This window comes from Jaculus jaculus, chromosome 1 (genome assembly GCF_020740685.1).
Source record: "Jaculus jaculus isolate mJacJac1 chromosome 1, mJacJac1.mat.Y.cur, whole genome shotgun sequence".
Taxonomy (NCBI): domain Eukaryota; kingdom Metazoa; phylum Chordata; class Mammalia; order Rodentia; family Dipodidae; genus Jaculus; species Jaculus jaculus.
The window spans coordinates 247,646,674-247,664,263 of record NC_059102.1 but is presented as its reverse complement, the minus strand read 5'-3'; the positions used below and the strand labels follow the sequence as shown (position 1 = coordinate 247,664,263).

The following is a 17,590-nucleotide window of genomic DNA, read 5'->3' as shown; positions in this document are numbered from 1 at the left end:
GGCATAAGGTTGGGCCGACGGGCCTTCTACCCTCCGCCACCCCCCCGACACGCCCCCCCTTCCCCCCCGCATGCCCGTGGCAGACGGCTCCGCCTAGAGCAGCAACTTGGGACTTTGTTCCGGCTTCTTCGAAAGCGGATCTGGCCGAGGGGGCGGGGCAGGTGGGGGGGGCACCTGCCCGGCGAAGGGTGCCGAGAGTAAAGTGCAGGCAAGCCCCACCCCTGCCCCGCCTCCGCCCCTCCCTCGCCCCGCCCCCGGGGCGCTTTATAAGCTGGGTCCCAGGGCCAGCGGAGAAAGCGAGTACCCCTCCCACCCCAGGCCGGTGTTCCTGCACCCTGCGTCCCGGCCCCGAGTCCCTCTCCTCGCTCTCCACCCCCCCACACCCGGCCCCCGCCCCGCCCCGGCCGGCCCGGCCCGGCCCAGCCGCCATGGAGCGCTGGCCTTGGCCGTCGGGCGGCGCCTGGCTGCTCGTGGCGGCCCGCGCGCTGCTGCAGCTGCTGCGCTCAGACCTGCGTCTGGGCCGCCCGTTGCTGGCGGCGCTGGCGCTGCTGGCGGCTCTAGACTGGCTATGCCAGCACTTGCTGCCCCCGCCGGCCGCACTCGCCGTGCTGGCTGCCGCCGGCTGGATCACGTTGTCCCGCCTGGCGCGCTCGCCTCGCTTGCCCGTGGCCACTCGCGCGGTGCTCATCACCGGTGAGTGCGCGCAGAGCGCGGGGACTCCAGGCTCGAGGGCGGGACCGCCACACTTAGAAGAGGATTCTCCTTGGGCACTGCCAAGGCGGGCTCCCCAGCGCAGAAGTGAGCGTGCCCCTCCCCTGGGTTCAAGAGAGTGAGCCAAGTAGGAAGCTCAGGGCAGCTCTCCAAGGACGGGCTATCTATCTGCCGCTGCAGGGAATGTTGGAGGGGAAAAAGGTAGAGTGGGCAGGTGCTCAAAGGAAACCAGTGGCTGAGAAAAGGAGAGCCCCTTGGAGTTTATGTCGTGTCCCTCCCCAAAAGATCGGGCATGGTGCAGAGTACAGTACTCGGAGGGATGTCAGAAGACCTGAGACGAGACGGGAGGATAGCCATGATTTGAACTCCGCTTGACATCCCCACGTGGGACACCCCATTTTCTATTCTCTGGGGGATCAGAGGAAGGAGCTTAGATGGCAAGCTCCGTCCACCCCATTGGCTGGGATCCTTAGAGTTTAGAAACACTTGAAGTTACAACAGCTCGGCATTCAACTGCTTTTCAGGTCCAGCCACACACTTCGTCAAACTGCAGAGGTAACGGTATGCAGTCTGCATACGGCACCTCATCCCGTCCCGCCTGGTCCTCAGTGTCCAGGAAAGGGGTCTTGGAGAACCGGGCTCAGGTGCCTCTGGCTGCCTGGCTGAGCTCCCTTTGTCTGGAGCAGGGAATAAATCTGTCATCAGAGAGAGGGAAGGGGAAGGGGGGCTCCAGACCCAGCAGGAAGTGGGGAGGGGGAGAAAGGCCAGAGGGCATTGGTACATTGCATGGGAGGAGGGGCAGCCTAGTTTCTCCCCCAACTACCATGGCTTCTCAGAGATCTCTATCCATTAAAAGCATCCTGCATGATCAATCAGATGGGGTTAAAAGAATTCAGAAGGAAATCCTTGAGCTGGGTTTGGGTGAAGATAGCTAGTAATATGAAAGGTGTCCTGGATCACAGAAAGGGTGTGAAACAAAAACTTAAGGTGGAATATGCATGACCTGAGTAGGTGATAGTCAATAACTAGTCTGGCTGCGGAAGTGTGTTGGGATATGAGGTTTCCTTAGGAGGAGCCTTGAATGTCAGGTAAGAAGCCAGATTGTGCTAAAGTGGGAGAGAAGAAGAGGGTGGCACAAAAGCTTAAGGCTTCAACAGAGAGACTGTAGATTGAGCAGGACTCAAGCTGGATGGGAGAGATTCCCCAATGGTGACTATGAAGCCTCAGTCAACTCCGTGGTTTCAGGGGCTTATGGAAGGAAAGCTACCAGACCCCTTTGGGATAAAGCAGGGACTAGGTTGTGAGCTTTGCTTTCAAAGACAGGACAGATTTCTTCCCACCTTCTAGTGTGAGCTACCTTAACAGGACCCTGGCCATCTCAGGTACTAGTGGCTACTCTGGGCAGTCTTTCCAGAGCTCTCACCTCTGAGCTTTGCTGTTCCTTCTAGTTATGAGTTTGAGCAAAAGGTGAAAAGAGGGATGCTTTCAGTGACTGGACTCCTTCCATATCTGTTTGCAAAGCTCATTGTTTAGGAGTGGGAAGAGGATCTACTCCTGTGTAATCATCAGCTTGGGCTTCTAGTTTCTTAGTGCCCACAAATTCTGGGGTTTCCTTAATCAACACCAAGTTGCAAGACACTTAAGCTCAGCTTTTAGACACTGTCACCTCGTGGAACTTCCCTGCCTTCCAAGAGTTCCTTTTGCCTCCAGAGCTAGCACTCACCCCTTCAAGAATGCCCTTGAGAACTGTTTGCCAAAGCTACTCTGCAGGGTCAGCCATGGTGTAGGGTTTGGGCTGTGTGTCCAGATGCCTTGTGTGCATGCATGTGGCATTATCTGTGTGCTGATGGTGACAGGGGTCAAGCTCATGTGTGACCATCCAGGTAGGTTGGAGGTACATACAGGTATATGAGTGTGTGTAGGTGACCAAGAGGGTAAAACAGGGATGATTGTTGGGCCCCTGGAGCTGAGGCTCATGGAGGCCTTAGTTTTCCAGTAGAAGGCTGTCTGCAAAATATGTGTGTCTGTGAGTGCACACTCCCCTCCCCCAGCCAGACTTGCCCGGGAAGGACCCCTCAGCACAGTCTGGCGGGCTGGCGGGCCCCAGCCACACAAAGCCCAGTTCGCAGCCCCCTGCCCAGCTTTGTTCTCTCAGCGGAGGGGGCGGGGCTGTGATGGGGAGGGGTGCTGATCATCCAGGAGTGGGGAAGCTGAGCTGCTCTGCAGAACCCTAGGGCTGGCTGCACAGAGCTTCCTCCTCCCCTCACTGGCCACCCACGGAGCCAGAATCAGAATGGAAACCTTCAAGGAAGCAGGGGCTTATCAATACCAGGGACCCCCACACTGGCCTTGCCTGGTGGTTCTTATCTCCGCATACCAAGGACGAGAAATTAAGCCTCCAAGAGTGGTTACTGACCTCAGGTCACACTGGTGCTGTGGGAAGGGATTCAGATGCAGGTCTGTTTTGTTCACCCACCATAGTCCATATCCTGTGAGGCAAGTGGTCTGGGGCTCAGAAAATATGCCTGTTGTCACTGATGGAATTCCAAGGGTGGGGGAGTGCAGATGTGCCTCCAGCTTGCCTATAGCCTGGAACATTAGGTGGTGTTGAGGATATGAAGAGAGGGGGTATGCTGAGGCTGGGAGAGCTTGAATGATGGCACCAGAGTTTGGGCTTCATACTAAGTACCACAGTGTCCTAAGGGTGGCAGGAGCCTTGGGGAAAATTTTCAGCAACAGAATGATACTGTTAACTTTTGGAAATATCTCTCTGGCTGCTGAGGTAGAGGATAGACTCAGGTGGCAGGGTGAGACAGTACTAGGTCTCTGGTTCTTCAGAGGCTCACCAGCCACATTTGATGGGGTAGCTATGAGGGACCAGGAACACTGTGACAAAGTTGGTACTCAGGACTCAGCTAGAAAGGTAAGGCCTGGGCTGGAGAGTTGGCTTAGTGGTTAAGGCATTTGCCTGCAAAGCCAAAGGACCCAGGTTTGATTCCCCAGGACCCACGTTAGTCAGATGCACAAGGTGGTGCATGTGTGTGGTTTGCTTGCAGTGGTTGAAGGCCCTGGCCTGCCCATTCTCTCTCTAAACAAAAATAAAAAAAAATAATAAAATAAAGAAAGGCAAAACTTGACCGAGATGTACGTAGGGAAGGAGGGAAGGCTATTGACTGCTACTGGGTTGAGCATTCAGGAACCTGGATCCTACCCAGACCTGGCATAGATCTTGGGTTATTTTGAGCTGGTCTGGATCATTGTGGGAATTCACCAACTATTCTGCCCTGGCTAGGCTGTGACACTGGTTTTGGTAAGGAGACAGCCAAAAAACTGGATGCCATGGGCTTCACAGTGCTGGCCACTGTGTTGGACTTGAATAGCCCTGGTGCCCAAGAACTACGTGCCTGCTGTTCCCCTCGCCTGCGGCTGCTGCAGATGGACCTGACCAAGCCAGAGGACATTAACCGTGTCCTGGAGTTCACCAAGGCTCACACTACCAGCACTGGTCAGTAGGGACATCTTCAGTAAGAGTGGGTCTGGCTAGGTGGGTGTGAGGGAGATATGGACTGCGGCTTTGCTACTCTAGACTAACCTGAGACCTCCCCCACTGCTTCTGTGCCATCAGGTTTGTGGGGCCTGGTTAACAATGCCGGCCTCAATGATGTAGTGGCTGATGTGGAGCTGTCTCCAGTGGCCACATTTCGCAACTGCATGGAGGTGAACTTTTTTGGTGCACTTGAACTAACAAAAGGCCTCCTGCCACTCCTACGCCGCTCAAGGGGTCGCATTGTGACTGTGGGCAGTCCAGCAGGTAAGTGCCCTATTCGTCTAAAATACAGCAGTAAAGGAGCCGCTACAGGGTAAGGGGTGGATTTAGGGAGTCCCTGGCTGCCTCCCTCACCTCCAATTCTATCCTCAGGAGACATGCCATACCCATGCTTGGCAGCCTATGGAACCTCCAAGGCAGCCATAGCACTGCTTATGGACACGTTCAGCTGTGAACTGCTTCCCTGGGGTGTGAAGGTCAGCGTCATCCAGCCTGGGTGCTTCAAGACAGGTGAGGGACCGGTTTTGGAGTGGGGCATGTTTGGGGCCCAGAGCAGATCTGAGGAGCTGGTGTGGACTCAGCTGGAGGCATAGCTCAGGTTAGACAGACTAGTGGCCTTTGGTTTTCTCAGCTGTCAGCCTCTCACCTTGCCATCCCTTCTTCAGAGTCAGTGACAAATGTGAACCACTGGGAGAAGCGAAAGCAACTGCTGCTGGCCAGCCTGCCTAGAGAGCTGCTGCAGGCCTACGGCGAAGACTACATTGAGCACTTGCACGGGCAGTTCCTGCATTCACTCAGCCTGGCACTGCCCGACCTCAGCCCTGTCGTAGATGCCATTATTGATGCACTGCTGGCAGCACGGCCTCGCCACCGCTATTACCCAGGCCGTGGCCTGGGCCTCATGTACTTCATCCACTTCTACCTGCCAGAGGGCCTGCGGCGCCGCTTCCTGCAGATCTTCTTCATCAGTCACTGCCTGCCTCGAGCGCTGAGGCCAGGCCAACCTGGCACGGCCACTGCTCAGGACACACCCCAGGACCCAAACCCCAACCCTTCCCCAGTGGCGGCTCGGTGAGCTGTGTATATATAAATGGCCTAGCTGCTCTAGCACAGGAGGCTCCATGAGCCCTTGGCCTTCTCTCCTGACCATTATGAACTGCCCCCTCCAAGTGTGCCCTAGAGCCTGGCATAAAGAAACCCAGCCTACACTGCCAATGTCTGGTTGGATGCGGTTTGCCAGTGAGACTCTGGACCTTTCTGCTGCTTCCTGAGCCCACACAGACCCTACTGGGCACAACTCTCCGCCATGCAGTCTGAAGAACATAGTTGGATGGAGAATTTAGTGCAAAACTTAGCTGCAGCCTTTCACAGGACTCTACAGACAGTTCCTCTGCAAACTTGGGAGTGACTGGGAGGATGGGGACCTCCTCAGGACTGTCTCTGCACCAGTGCCTCAATGCTGCAATTCCAGGGTAAATCCCAACTGCCTCTTGACTGGCTCAAGATTTAAGACCCCAGCCACCAACCCCTAAGCCACAGGGAAACTGTGTCATACTTGCCTGATTGCTACTTTTAAAAATAAAGATTAAATTTTATTTCTCCTAGAATAAAGGAGATGCAGTGTTTGGAGGAGGTGGCTGCCTGGTTGCCTGGGTGACAGGGTGTGGCTCTGTGGCAGAGGTTAGGAACTGCCTGGGAGCTCCTGGGGCTCAGCATGGGGGCCAGGGCCTGGGCACAGACCTGACTATACTTCCCAGGCACTCTGGTTCACACTGTTCCTTCACTGACCTTTGGCAAATAATGTCTCCATAGGTCTAGGGTTCTGTATAGTGAGATGAGGGTAATACCCAGACTGTAGGGAGCTACAGGGCAAAGTGAAGCAATTATGGAGGTCAGTAGGACCTCACAGGCCAGGATCCAGCTCCTACCTATCTCTGCATCTGAGTCCTCTAGGGAATCCTTGTAACTTTGAGGAATTTGAGCTGCTGACTTGCAGGAGTAGGCTTGGCAAAGATGTGGTCATGAAGAAAGTTAGGGGCTTGGGAGAGGAACTAGGGCCTAAAGGAGGCAGCAGACAATGAGTTTAGAGAGGGCAATTTTATTGTTTCAGAGGTGCAGAGCTGAGGGAGGGGGCTGCAAAGCTACTTCCCCCATGCTCTAAGGATACATATACTCTATTCTTCCCATGGGCCATGGCTCTGGGGTGACCCACAGAGGAGAGAGGAGGCTCACACTGCCCCTAAGGGGTTCTCAGGTTAGAGAGGGATGTGAAAGTGACCACATGCTTCTCAGACATGTCAGTGGCTGTAAACATAGGGCTGGGGAGGGCGCTCATTGCTCTGGAAGGGGTCTTGGTCCATTCTTGGTCAGAGAAGTGGTGCCCAGCCCCTCTTCAGGCCCAACAGCAGTCTCAGAGGGGGGGTCAGAGAAGATGGGCAGCTTCTCAGGCAATGTGCTACCCCACAGGGCAGGCAGGTGAGCCATGGGCTTCATCACAGCACATACAGACACACACTTGGGAGCTTTGGATCAAGATGCTAGAAGATGGGGATATAGTTGTCGATCTTGGCGCGGTGGCGCTGGGCGATGCACTCAGCAATCCACACAATATTGCGACATTCCTGCTCTTTGAGCTTCACAAAGGCATAGAAGACACCAAAATGGAACTGGTTCAGGAAGGCCAACTTGTTGAGCTTCACCTGTGTAGAGAGAGAGGCATGGTACACAGGTGGCTGTGGCCTGAGTCAAGCCCAAGCCACAACCTTCCCTATGCTGAGCAAGGCCTGGAAGAGCCCCACGCTCACCTCATGCTCAAAGAATCGGTCCTCCAGGGTCTTGTCTCCAGGGTTGCTGCCTGCACCCTCAAAGAGCAGCTTATATTCCTGGCCAGGAAACAGAGTGGGGAGGGGGAAACAAGCATGAGGGTGGTGCTGGGATGTATGTGGTGCCAACGTGCCCACTACCATCTTGCCAGACATGGCACTCACCGGGTAGTAATCAGCCACGTTCTTGACCTGCTCATAGTCATCAGCTCGAGCCAGCTGAGCCAAGCCCTCAGGATAGAGGCGCCCGCAGTGTGGGAAGAGCTTGGCACGGTCCTCCTTGGATAGCTCTGTGCCGAAAGAGTTGATGGTGATGATGAAGGCGCGGCGGTCTGCTTCAAACTGCAGTGCCAGTACACAGGCAAGGAGAAAGGGGAGAAGAGGGAGGTCACAGTAAGTCAGTTGGCAGAGTTTCTCTCAAGCCAAGGCTAGTGGGGACAAGCAGACAGAAGGGTGGGCAGGTACTCACCTCCAGGATCGGGCACATGGCATCAGCTGTGGTCCCGCCCAGAAGGGTACAGAACTTGTAGAAGGACTCAAGGTAGGCCTATACAGAGAATGGAACTTGTTTAGAGCAAGTAGGGCAACTTTGAGGTCTTGTTATGACCCTAGTTACAGTTTTCTCTCCTTTCCCAAACCCCTTTTATGGTAGAGATACACCAGAGAAGCTCAATGGCAAAGTCTTGAAACATCCACACCAATTCCAACAGTTAGCCAGTCATGCAGCAGTAGCCTGCTGCCTCCCATCCACAAATGACAATATAGTTTCTGGCCCATTGTACACTTCAGGGTACATGTCTCCACTCCTTCCTCCTGCAGAGAGCAGAGAGCCAGGCTCAGACAGGCTCTATATTCTTTTCTTGTTTGTTTGTTTGAGGTAGGGTCTCCCGCTAGCTCAGGCTGACCTGGAATTTACTATGTAGTCTCAAGGTGGCCTCAAACTCATGGCAATCCTCCTACTTCTGCCTCCCAAGTGCTGGGATTAAAGGTGTGTGCCACCATGCCTGGCTAGGCTCTATATTCTTCTATTATTCTTGCTGGGCTTTGCCTTCCTCTTCCCCATGTCTTCCCAAGCCTCCCCTTCCACAGCTTCAGAAAAACCAGATGTCTGTGGGCTAATGAGGGAAGGTTATCCTAAAAATTCAGAAATGGGAGCTGGGTGTGATAGCGCACATCTTTAATCCCAGCACTTGGGAGACAGAGATAGGAGGATTACTGTGAATTCGAGGCCAGCCTGGAACTACATAGTGAATCCCGGGTCAGCCTGGGCTAGAATGAGACCCTACTGGAAAAAAAAAATCAGAAATGGGTTAGGTATTGGGGTCTTTTTCTCACTACACTTCACCTTAGAGAACATTCTTCCTCTTCCTCCCATCCCCCAGACTGCCCCTAGACACTACACAGCAGGAACCAAATTATCAGGCCAGTTCCTGCTGAAAAATGGTTATTGCCTATGGAACGTCAGCCTCAGTGCAATGACTGGGCAAGTGTGCTACTGGCGGGAACAAGTACTTCCTGCCCAGGCAAATTGGATCTGCTGGGCATGAGGAAAGCACAGGTCAGACTAGGCCACAGGTCCTTCCCATCACTCACAAGACCCCATAGTCATGTATGCTTAAAGGGGAGCTCTCTTAAAAAAACCTTCACGCTGACTCCTCCTAGGTTCTACATGTGGTATGGCCATAGATCTTCTGGATCTGCAACCTAGAGGATACTCTTCTGAATTGAGGATAGCCATGGAACCAAGAAAAGCTTTCCACACTCAGGTGTGACCACCAAGCTGGCCTGGGACCCACAGTCTGCCATTCTAAGAGAGATGAGACCCAGGACTCCATGAGTCCAGGCCTAATCTGACCAACAACAGATATTAGGCAAGTTGGGCTCATGGGAGAGCCTGAGAGTGACCACTGTGGTCACAGAAAAAGAAAAAAAAAATACCAGGATAGGCCAGAAACAACTGTAAACCTCTACTGGAGTCTGGTGTACTGTAGTACTTCTCAGTCCCCTTTGGCCAGCCAAGGTGGCTGTGCTCAGGTCCTATCCTAGTGGGGCCTGTAGCTCCTATCTGTGTGAGAAGCCACCATCGAGGTCTTGGGCTCCTGCCTAATTGTTTAGCCAAACTGTATTGAGCCCTAGAGAAACTGACCCTAGGGTTGAGAAACCTGGAAAGATAGACCTAGACTCTCCTCTAGAGGAAAGGAAAGCTAATGAAACTGGCAAGACTCAAGTACCAAGGTCACCTCCCCACCCCCACCCTGTCCCCTGGAGTCTGTAAGCCCATGGCTGCTGTACCAGCTGCCTACAGTTCCCACCTACCAGGCGGCTAAGGGTCCGCCTAATCTCCCATCTGTGGCCACCGGGCTGGGACATCGCCTGATGGGCAGGCAGTCCTGGCACAGAGCCCACAGTGTCGGGTCTGTGTTTATGAGCTGGTGCCTGGGCAGCCCTCCCCAGTGACTCCAGCTAGAACCAGTTAGGCCCGGTGAGGGTGTGGGTGAGGCTGGGGGACAGCCGCACCCCTCACCCTGTCTTGGGGCAGGGAATCCGGCAATGGGCCAGCTGGGTGGGTTCGAGCAGTAGGAGATTGTGTGTGTGTGTAACACTCTTTTTCTGTCACTCTCTCCCCACTGACTGTATTGGCTTGCCTCCCTGTTAGCAGGGTGAGTGAGAACCCTTATTTTTGTATACAGGCTGAGCCAGATATAATCTCTAGAGCTGACAGTGACTTACTGTGTGGCTTTAGATAACCACTTTGCTTCTCTGGGCCCTGTTTCCTCATTTTCGAATGGGGACAATGATGCCTACTAGCTGCTAGGATAGTTCTTTGGATCAAAGTTTTAGATGATACTATTGCCTCTAATCTGCCCTCTATTCTGCCCAAAGAACAAAATTTAAACTTTTTTTTTTCCTCCAAGGTAGTGTTTCACTCTAGCCCAGGATGACCTGGAATTCCCTCCATAGTCTCAGGGTGGCCTCGAAGTCATAGCAATCCTCCTACTTTTGCCTCCCGAGTGCTGGGATTAAAGGTGTGTGCCACCTTGCCCAGGCTTTTTTTTTTTTTTTAAGATAGGCTGTTGCTATGTAGACCTGGCTGGCTTGGAATTCACTACTTAGACTAGCAGACTAGTAGAATACTACCTCAGCCTCCAGAGTGCTAGGATTACAGGTGTGCTCCACCACTCCCAGTTCAATCTTCTGGCCGAGCATTCAAGGCCTTGAGTGACTTGATTCAGTGCCTGCCTCTTCCTCTGATGCCTTTCCCACTGCCCATGTGAAACCTGCACTTCATAGCAAACACCTTGCCATCTGGCCCATGTTCCAGGCTTTCCTTCTGTATGTGCTACCCCCTGCCTACACCATCACGACCGCTAGGTAGCCTTTTCAACTTACCACTAGACCCTTCAGGGAAGCTAAAATCAGGGTGCGCACGCACACACACACCACACGCACACAAATCTCCTAGTGTTCCCACCTGCCCAGGTGGCCCATTGCCAGATTCCTGCTATGAAGATTCCATAGACAGATGTCCTCAGGGTTAGCTCAGCAGGTCTCTTGGCCGGCACCATCCTGTGCCCCCATTTAAGGCCTGCCCATTGCTGATCTATGTTCCTGACTACAGTCCATTAGTGGTCTTGGCACCACAGCTCCATACTTCACCACAGGCTGAACCCAGTCTGTCCCAAACAGCCCTAACTGGTAGTTGGTGTTAAATCTCTGCTAGAATAGTGCTGACCCAGGAATCCCAAGCCCACCCTGCATCCCAAGAGTTAGCCAATCTATGCCACAGTCCAGGGAAGCAGAAGGTAGACAAGGGATGAAGACAGCGAGATATGGCATTGGCTCTGGGCCTGGGAACCTGAAAAGACCATAATGGACTGACTATGTCTGGCTGGATCCCTCTACCATCATAACTGAACAAACTGTTGCCTCTGCTCAAATGCCTGTCCTGCCTCAGGTAGGGTAGATCTGAGGGCTATAGCATGGGTGGTGGCCCATGACCCTTCTAGATGCTGAGGGCGTGGCTGTCCAGGAGCCAGCTCTGACAGGCCAAGCAATGGAGCACCAACCACTCCTGCTGATCTTATCTGAGCTTGCCGCAGGCACTATGGGATGGATAACCTGTTTCATGCAGCCTTACACCCTTCACAGGAGCCAGAGAGCAAGAGGATAAGCCTCCAGGACATGAGCCTGGTGCAGCTGCGTCCTGTCCCAGCACCTCACATAAATCACCCACCCACCACGCCCAGAGCCCCACCCACCAAGCTACCACTCTTGTGAGGAGCCCTACCTTGTAGAGTGTATTGCGGATGATCTCGATATTCATCTCATCAAGGTCCTGTTCTGAGATACAGTCCTGGAAAAAAGCCGCTGGGGAGGAAAGAAATGAGTATGAAGGATGGAGCCTTATGGGAGTATGAGAGGGCCCATGCCACAAGGCTAGATATTAGGGGTCCTCAATCCAGCCTGATATGCTGCTTTGGAAGAAGCAGAAGCAATTCTCTGAGCCATGTGCACTGACCTGAGCTTTTCCTGCCTCCTTGCTCCTAAAATTGATTTATAAAGGAGGCGGCCAGCCATAACATGATCTAATCACTGCTGGGGCAGACCCAAGTTTAGACCATGCCAAAGACAGGCTTGCATAAGACACTATGAGATTCTCCTTTCTCCAGGACAGATGTGGATTCAGAGTCTGACACCCACTGCTCTGCATCTCCTAGGAGGGCCTGGTGCCCACAACTGAAAAATTAGTCTCCTATCCTTAGGATAAGAAGGAGTACAATATCTGAATATGGACCAGTGATCCAAGGAGTCACTACAGGGCTAGAAAGAGAGGCCAAGGCAGCATAGAACAATCCTACTTTTCAGGAGGGTCTGCAGGCTCAGTGATCTATTTCTTTTTTAAAGATGAAGAAAAAGGACCGGAGAGATGGCTTAGCAGTTAAGCGCTTGCCTGTGAAGCCTAAGGACCCTGGTTCGGGGCTCGATTCTCTAGGACCCACGTTAGCCAGATGCACAAGGGGGTGCATGCATCTGGAGTTCGTTTGCAGTGGCTGGAAGCCCTGGCACGCCCATTCTCTCTCCCTCTCTCTCTCTGTGTCACTCTCAAATAAATAAATACAAATTTTTAAAAACTAAAAAAAAAGATGAAGAAAAGGCCACCCTAAGACTACATAGTGAATTTCAAGTCAGCCTGGGCTAGAGAGAGACCCTACCCCAGAAAGAAAAAAAAAAAAAAGATGAAGAAACTACAGAAGCGACAAGCAGTCCAGAACCAGCTCAGAGTTGCTGGGAGACACGAGGGCAGATCAGGCCAGCAGGTATGGCTGGGGCTTCTCAGCTTAGGGCCCTGTGGTTCAATTCTGGTGAGTTCCTAGAGTAGTGCCTCGGGGCTCAGACTCTGGCTATAAGGACAGTAGCTGATTATGGCCTCCATGCCTTCTCAGCAGCTTCCTAGACCAGGACTGCCAAGGTGGGGTCAGACAGGAAGCTCCTGATTCCCCTCCCTTTCTTGGCCTCTGACATGGACCCTGCATCCTGCCGGACACTATCTGACCTGGCCCCTGGGACCTGCTCAATGAAAGCAAGTCAACTATTTGCTTCTAGCCTCTGCCTCATAGGCAGCCGGCCATTCTGCCCCTGCTTGGGGCCATAGTTTGTCAAAACTCCCAAGACTCCAAACCTCTCTCTCACTCCTCTTTCCATAATGTCAGTAGCAGCAGACAGGGTCTTGCTTTCTGCTTCAGGGTCACCCCACCTCTCATCATCAACAGAGCCCCCACTGATACACTGACACTGAGTCTACTGCCCAGCTCATTTCCACTTCAGTAGCTCACCCAGGGGTGTGTCCACCAGAATGGCATTGTAGAGCTCTGCAGGTGTTTGCGCGATGTTCACAGCCTCCATCTGCTCAAAGCTGCCTAGTGGGTGACACTTGGGCACAAGCTCAGCAATGGAGCGCTGGTGCAATGTGCCTGTGATGAGCAGGATCACGTTGTCGATCATGTAGCTGTAACTGTGGAAAGAGACAACAGCAAGGCAATCCATTAGGATGGAGGTCTTGGAAGACCTGGTCTAACATCATGCCCTTGTTCCCACCCTGCATGGGCCAGCAGGCCCTAAGCATAAATGCTGGTGCATGGGTACTACAGACAGACTCCACAGGATCTAGCCTTAGATTCTTCCCTGCCCGCGTTCCTATCAAGTTCCTGACCCCCACTCAGAACCAGGAACACAGGAGAGACATAGTCTCTCCCTTGAGGGGGATGGAAGACTCCCACTCAATGAATGGCTAGGATACTAGCAGCTCCCCTACAGTATGAGTGGTATTCCAACAGATTACAAGAGTTGTGGGCACCTGCCGGTGAAGCATGCAACCCAGCCCAAGGGTAGGTGTGGTCAGAAAAGATAAAAGGACTGGGAGATGAAAGTGTGTTCTAGGAAGAGGGAACAATGTGTGCAAAGACCTAGAGGCACATACTGATTGAGGCTGCATTTGAGGAACTGAGCGCCATCAGGACTGGCAGAGGGAGAGGAAGGGTACAGATAACTGGCAGGGCAGTGCTGTCAGCAAGAGGGTACCTGGAGACTAGGCTCAGGACAGGCTAAGTGTCCTCACTTCACATCAAGAACCAGGGATCCATAAAAGGGACATAAAGCAGGGTATCACAGTCCAGTTAGGGCCACTCTGGCTCCTTGAGGTGCAGAGGAGGAAGACAAGAAAGGCTGGGGTAAGGCTTCTTCAGGAAAGGCCAGGGAAGAGCTACAGTGAAGGACTGGGTCAGGCCAACATGCACAGCTCCACTTTGAAGGCATAGAGCCACTCTCCTCCTTGGGGCCTGAAGCCAGTGCCAAGTATCTATCCAGAAGAGCCTATATGCGATTCAGAGACCTAGCAGACTGAGGCCTAGGTCAGCCCCAAGCCAAGGCTCTCCTAGGCTATTTCCTGAAAGGACCAGCCCTGGAACATCCTTGAGCAGCAGAGGGGGCTGTGGAGCTGGGGAAGGTGGGGCTACCCAGTTCAGACTTGGCAAAAAACAAGGCTCCGTCTCTAGCCAAAGACATGGCCACAAAGAGGCTGGGGCAGAAGGTTCTATAAAATCACCTATTGGTAGTGGTGGTGGTGGGGTGATGTTATACAGAAGTGGAAAGGCTCCCAGCCTTAGTCAGGCTGCAATAGCCTGTCTTGTTACTAGGGATACACTTAGGAGACAAGGGAGTTAGATAAGGCCTCAGGGTAATGTCCTCAAAGGCCAGCCTGAGTCATGGAAAGGTGAGAACTGAAGTGGAAGCTGATGTGAGTTGGGTCTTGAACACAGGTCCTGTCTGCTTCAAGGAGTGCTAGAGCTAAACCCCAACCCTATGACAGATCTTGAGCACCCAGTGCTAAGCTTGTTTAGGACAGGTCCTGAGTGGAAGTGGTCAGGTCAGAAGAGGTCTAGCCATTAGGTGCTCCCAACAAGGCCCTCCAGGGAAGTTCAGAAAAAGGCCCCAGCTCCTGTCCCAGCTTGACCCCAACTCCCTGTACTTTATTTTGCTGTAAATTCCCCCCAGTTCCAACAAAGCTCAGGGGCCTGTTATGAACTCTGGTCTCCTGGGCCTGGGGCCAGGGAGCTGCCCACTTTCCACCCCTAGTCTGACTGGGTCAGTTACAAGATGTACACTGAGAAAAAAACTGGTGTCCCTTCCCAAATTAAGGGCCTCAGGCAGGGCTCATTTGCATCTACAAGCCAAGAGGCCTATATAATCATCCTCCTGCCCCTGAGCCCATGGAACTAACAGAGTGGAGGGACTGCAGAGTGAGCCCACAAGAACTTTATGCCTTGGTCTCCAGACCTGGCTTTCATTTCCTCTACCCTGGACAGCACACACCTCCTGTCTTTGAGGTTTTCTGTATCTCACTTAGACCAGGGCATATCCACCACCCCATGCAGTACTTCTGGCACTCCACCCAACCCCACCGCAACCACTGCACTACCAAAGACAGCCACAAAGATGACAACCTTGAGACTAAAATGCTCTTTTATCTCTCATACTCTTCAGACAGGGAGGAGACCAGCATATTCCTTGGGCCTACATTATCCTAGTGATACCACAACCACCAGCCTCAGTGTCATGACAGGTAAGATCCAGAGTGAGCACGCCACAGGACCTGTCATAACATAAGTAGAAGAGCTCGGTCCCCACAACCAATGTCCATACACATTCACCTATGGCCAGGACCCAATGTTCTGGCTCTATAGGCCTTTTCTTATCTTCTTAGAGGTATCCTTACAAGCAAGTTGTCTCTTTCTAAACCTAGTTTCTTGTGCTCACAATTCAAGGTATCTGTTTATGCTGGAGTCAGCCAAAATAAGGCATTCTGGTACTCCTGAAGGTCCTTGCCTGGCCTCAGAACAGAACCCTGTGGGAAGATGCTGTCACCTGGCTGCACTACTGTCTGACCTCCAGTTAAATGGACCAGATTAGTTGTGATTGATTTTTGACCCAGACAGTACATGTGGAAGCTGGTTGTAGCTCTCAACCTTTCTAAACTCCTCCTTACTCTCTCTTGCTGCCTTAGTCAAGCACAGAGCACAGAGGATGCTGGGCCAAGTAAGGGCCACTCACAATCATGGCACTTACCACCCCCTTCCAAGGCCTCTTACCAGGCCAGCCTCTATCCTGTACCAGGCCCAGCACTTCCCTCCTTCTGAGCCAACTGCAAGGCTGCAGCAACAGAGGCCCCTGCTTTCCCTCCCTGCTCAGTGAAAGTCAGAATCCCTTTTTTCTAGGAGATGGAAGGCAGGACAGGTCTGACAGAGATGATAAGACTTAGCCATATGCTGAAGCCTTTCTACCGTCCTCTTCTCTCTTGCCTGGCTTCAGCAGCTACCTCCCTGCCCCCAGAGATCCACTCTACCATTTCTCCCCTCATTTGGCCTCAATAGGAGAGAATGAAGTTCCAGCTGGTCAGCATCTTCCTCCAGGGGAAGACAGCTGGGGAGTGGATGGCCGGCTGCCCGCCAGGCCAGAGGCCCTTTTGGGGTGGGGGGTAGGGCAGCCTGTAATCCTCTGCCCTGAGACTCTCCCTTGCCCAGTGCCTCCCAAACACTTTGGGCCCCCAGAAGTCTCAGGCTGGAGTTTAGGAAGCTACTTCCTCCAAGAAGCCTTCAAAGTCCCTAAGCCAACCCTGCCCTTCCACTGTGCCTTTTTGGTGCCACCTGCTGGAGCAGCATGGCTTGTCAGTCCTGGGGCCAGGAAGCCATGACTGGGTACTCCTGCCAACTTGTCCACCTGCAGCCCCCATCAGGGGACCTTCATTTGCTGCCAGTGATAATATCTGTACTGAATTACATCTGGGTCCTGAAAAGCCCCACCCAGGCCTAAAAATGAACAGAAGCATCAGCTGTGGCCTTAGCACAGCAGCTCTCAAACCTCAGTTTCCCCTCTGCAATTAGGATGAGTGCAATGTAGTCCATAGAAGAGCTAGTGAGGCTCTGGCCTTCTCCTCATTAAAATCCTGCCCCTCCTCCAAGGTCCAGTTTGGTCTTCCCACTGGCTTGAGCCTTAAGGACCTTGATGAGCCCTTCACAGTAGTGCTCATCCTCAAGCGCTCAAGAAAAGAGTCAGTGCTAATAGGATCCAGTTATAGCCCAGAGGACAGAAACCACAGCATTAGTAGGGCCCTGCTCTGCAGAGACTTGCAATCCTACAAATCTAGCTTGACAGTGAGGGCTGGCAGGTTAGGGTAAGGAGGCCCGGGAAAATCTGATACCCCTATGTGACCAAGTCCCCAAGGTGGTGACGAGATGTCCTGGGGAGGGTGGCAGATGTGCTAGGCAGATCCATTATCCTGGGACAAAACTGCCTTCCTATCCTGGCTGGTAACAGTGAGGAGAAATATGGGATGGTACAGGTTTCACACACACACACAGGTACTGCCACTGGACACTTGGGCTGGAGGCAGGTGTTACACATTGGGGAGGGCCTCTGCCAGGGAGGCTCATTCCCAAAGACAAGGGCATTTAGGGCCCACCTAGCACTTTCTAGAGACCAGGCTTACTTCTACAAACAACTCTCCCAGCTTCTCTTCTACAGCTGACTCTTGTGGTAAACTATCATGGAATAGCCCAGATCAAGGTCTCCTCAAAGATTAAAAAAAAAAAACAAACAAACAAAAAAAGAGGCTTTATTCCAAGTCACATCGTAAGTTAATGGTTGGGCCTGGCAGGTTAATGTGTTCACTGACATATTAACATGTTAGCACCATAAAAGTGAGCTAGATCATCTCAAGACCACACACTGGCAAGTCTAACTCGGGAGGGGGGAGCATCCCACTTAGACTGTATGCCTCATGACAGATAGTGGCCTCTACTGCGGCCATCTGTCCTCTCAGCAACACCAGTGGCACCATCTCCCTACAATCACACATCTCTCTCCTGGCACTGGCACCCCAATCAAGTACTATGGCTGTCAGCTGGCTGTGACCTACAAAAGCACTGCATGTTCGCTTTCACTCAGAAGGACAGGG

General features: G+C 52.8%; 2 protein-coding genes across 2 annotated transcripts in view; one reads left to right on the top strand and one right to left on the bottom strand.

The window, feature by feature from the left end:
* Positions 1-428: 428 nt before the first annotated feature.
* Hsd11b2 (hydroxysteroid 11-beta dehydrogenase 2) lies at positions 429-5,872 on the top strand. Its single transcript, XM_012949458.2, has 5 exons — positions 429-693; positions 4,004-4,216; positions 4,337-4,522; positions 4,631-4,768; positions 4,924-5,872. The coding sequence occupies exons 1-5, from the start codon at positions 429-431 to the stop codon at positions 5,331-5,333; spliced, it is 1,212 nt and encodes a 403-aa protein (XP_012804912.2). The 3' UTR covers positions 5,334-5,872.
* A 468-nt stretch (positions 5,873-6,340) lies between these two features.
* Positions 6,341-17,590, bottom strand: part of Atp6v0d1 (ATPase H+ transporting V0 subunit d1) — a 64,330-nt gene continuing 53,080 nt past the window's right edge. Inside the window, exons 3-8 of the mRNA XM_004661696.3 lie at positions 12,915-13,093; positions 11,369-11,448; positions 7,550-7,627; positions 7,246-7,422; positions 7,063-7,140; positions 6,341-6,957 (exon numbers count right to left, since the gene is read on the bottom strand). Coding sequence (XP_004661753.1) covers positions 6,796-6,957; positions 7,063-7,140; positions 7,246-7,422; positions 7,550-7,627; positions 11,369-11,448; positions 12,915-13,093 — 754 coding nt within the window. The 3' untranslated portion in view covers positions 6,341-6,795. The remainder of the gene's footprint in view (positions 6,958-7,062; positions 7,141-7,245; positions 7,423-7,549; positions 7,628-11,368; positions 11,449-12,914; positions 13,094-17,590) is intronic.

What these genes read in the sequence shown, in the direction of transcription:
- Hsd11b2 (XM_012949458.2), top strand. Translation starts at nt 429, where the DNA reads ATGGAGCGCTGGCCTTGGCCGTCGGGCGGCGCCTGGCTGCTCGTGGCG. An exon ending in TCGCGCGGTGCTCATCACCG is followed by an intron (nt 694 to 4,003) that starts GTGAGTGCGCGC and finishes TGCCCTGGCTAG; the next exon opens with GCTGTGACACTGGTTTTGGT. An exon ending in GGCTCACACTACCAGCACTG is followed by an intron (nt 4,217 to 4,336) that starts GTCAGTAGGGAC and finishes CTGTGCCATCAG; the next exon opens with GTTTGTGGGGCCTGGTTAAC.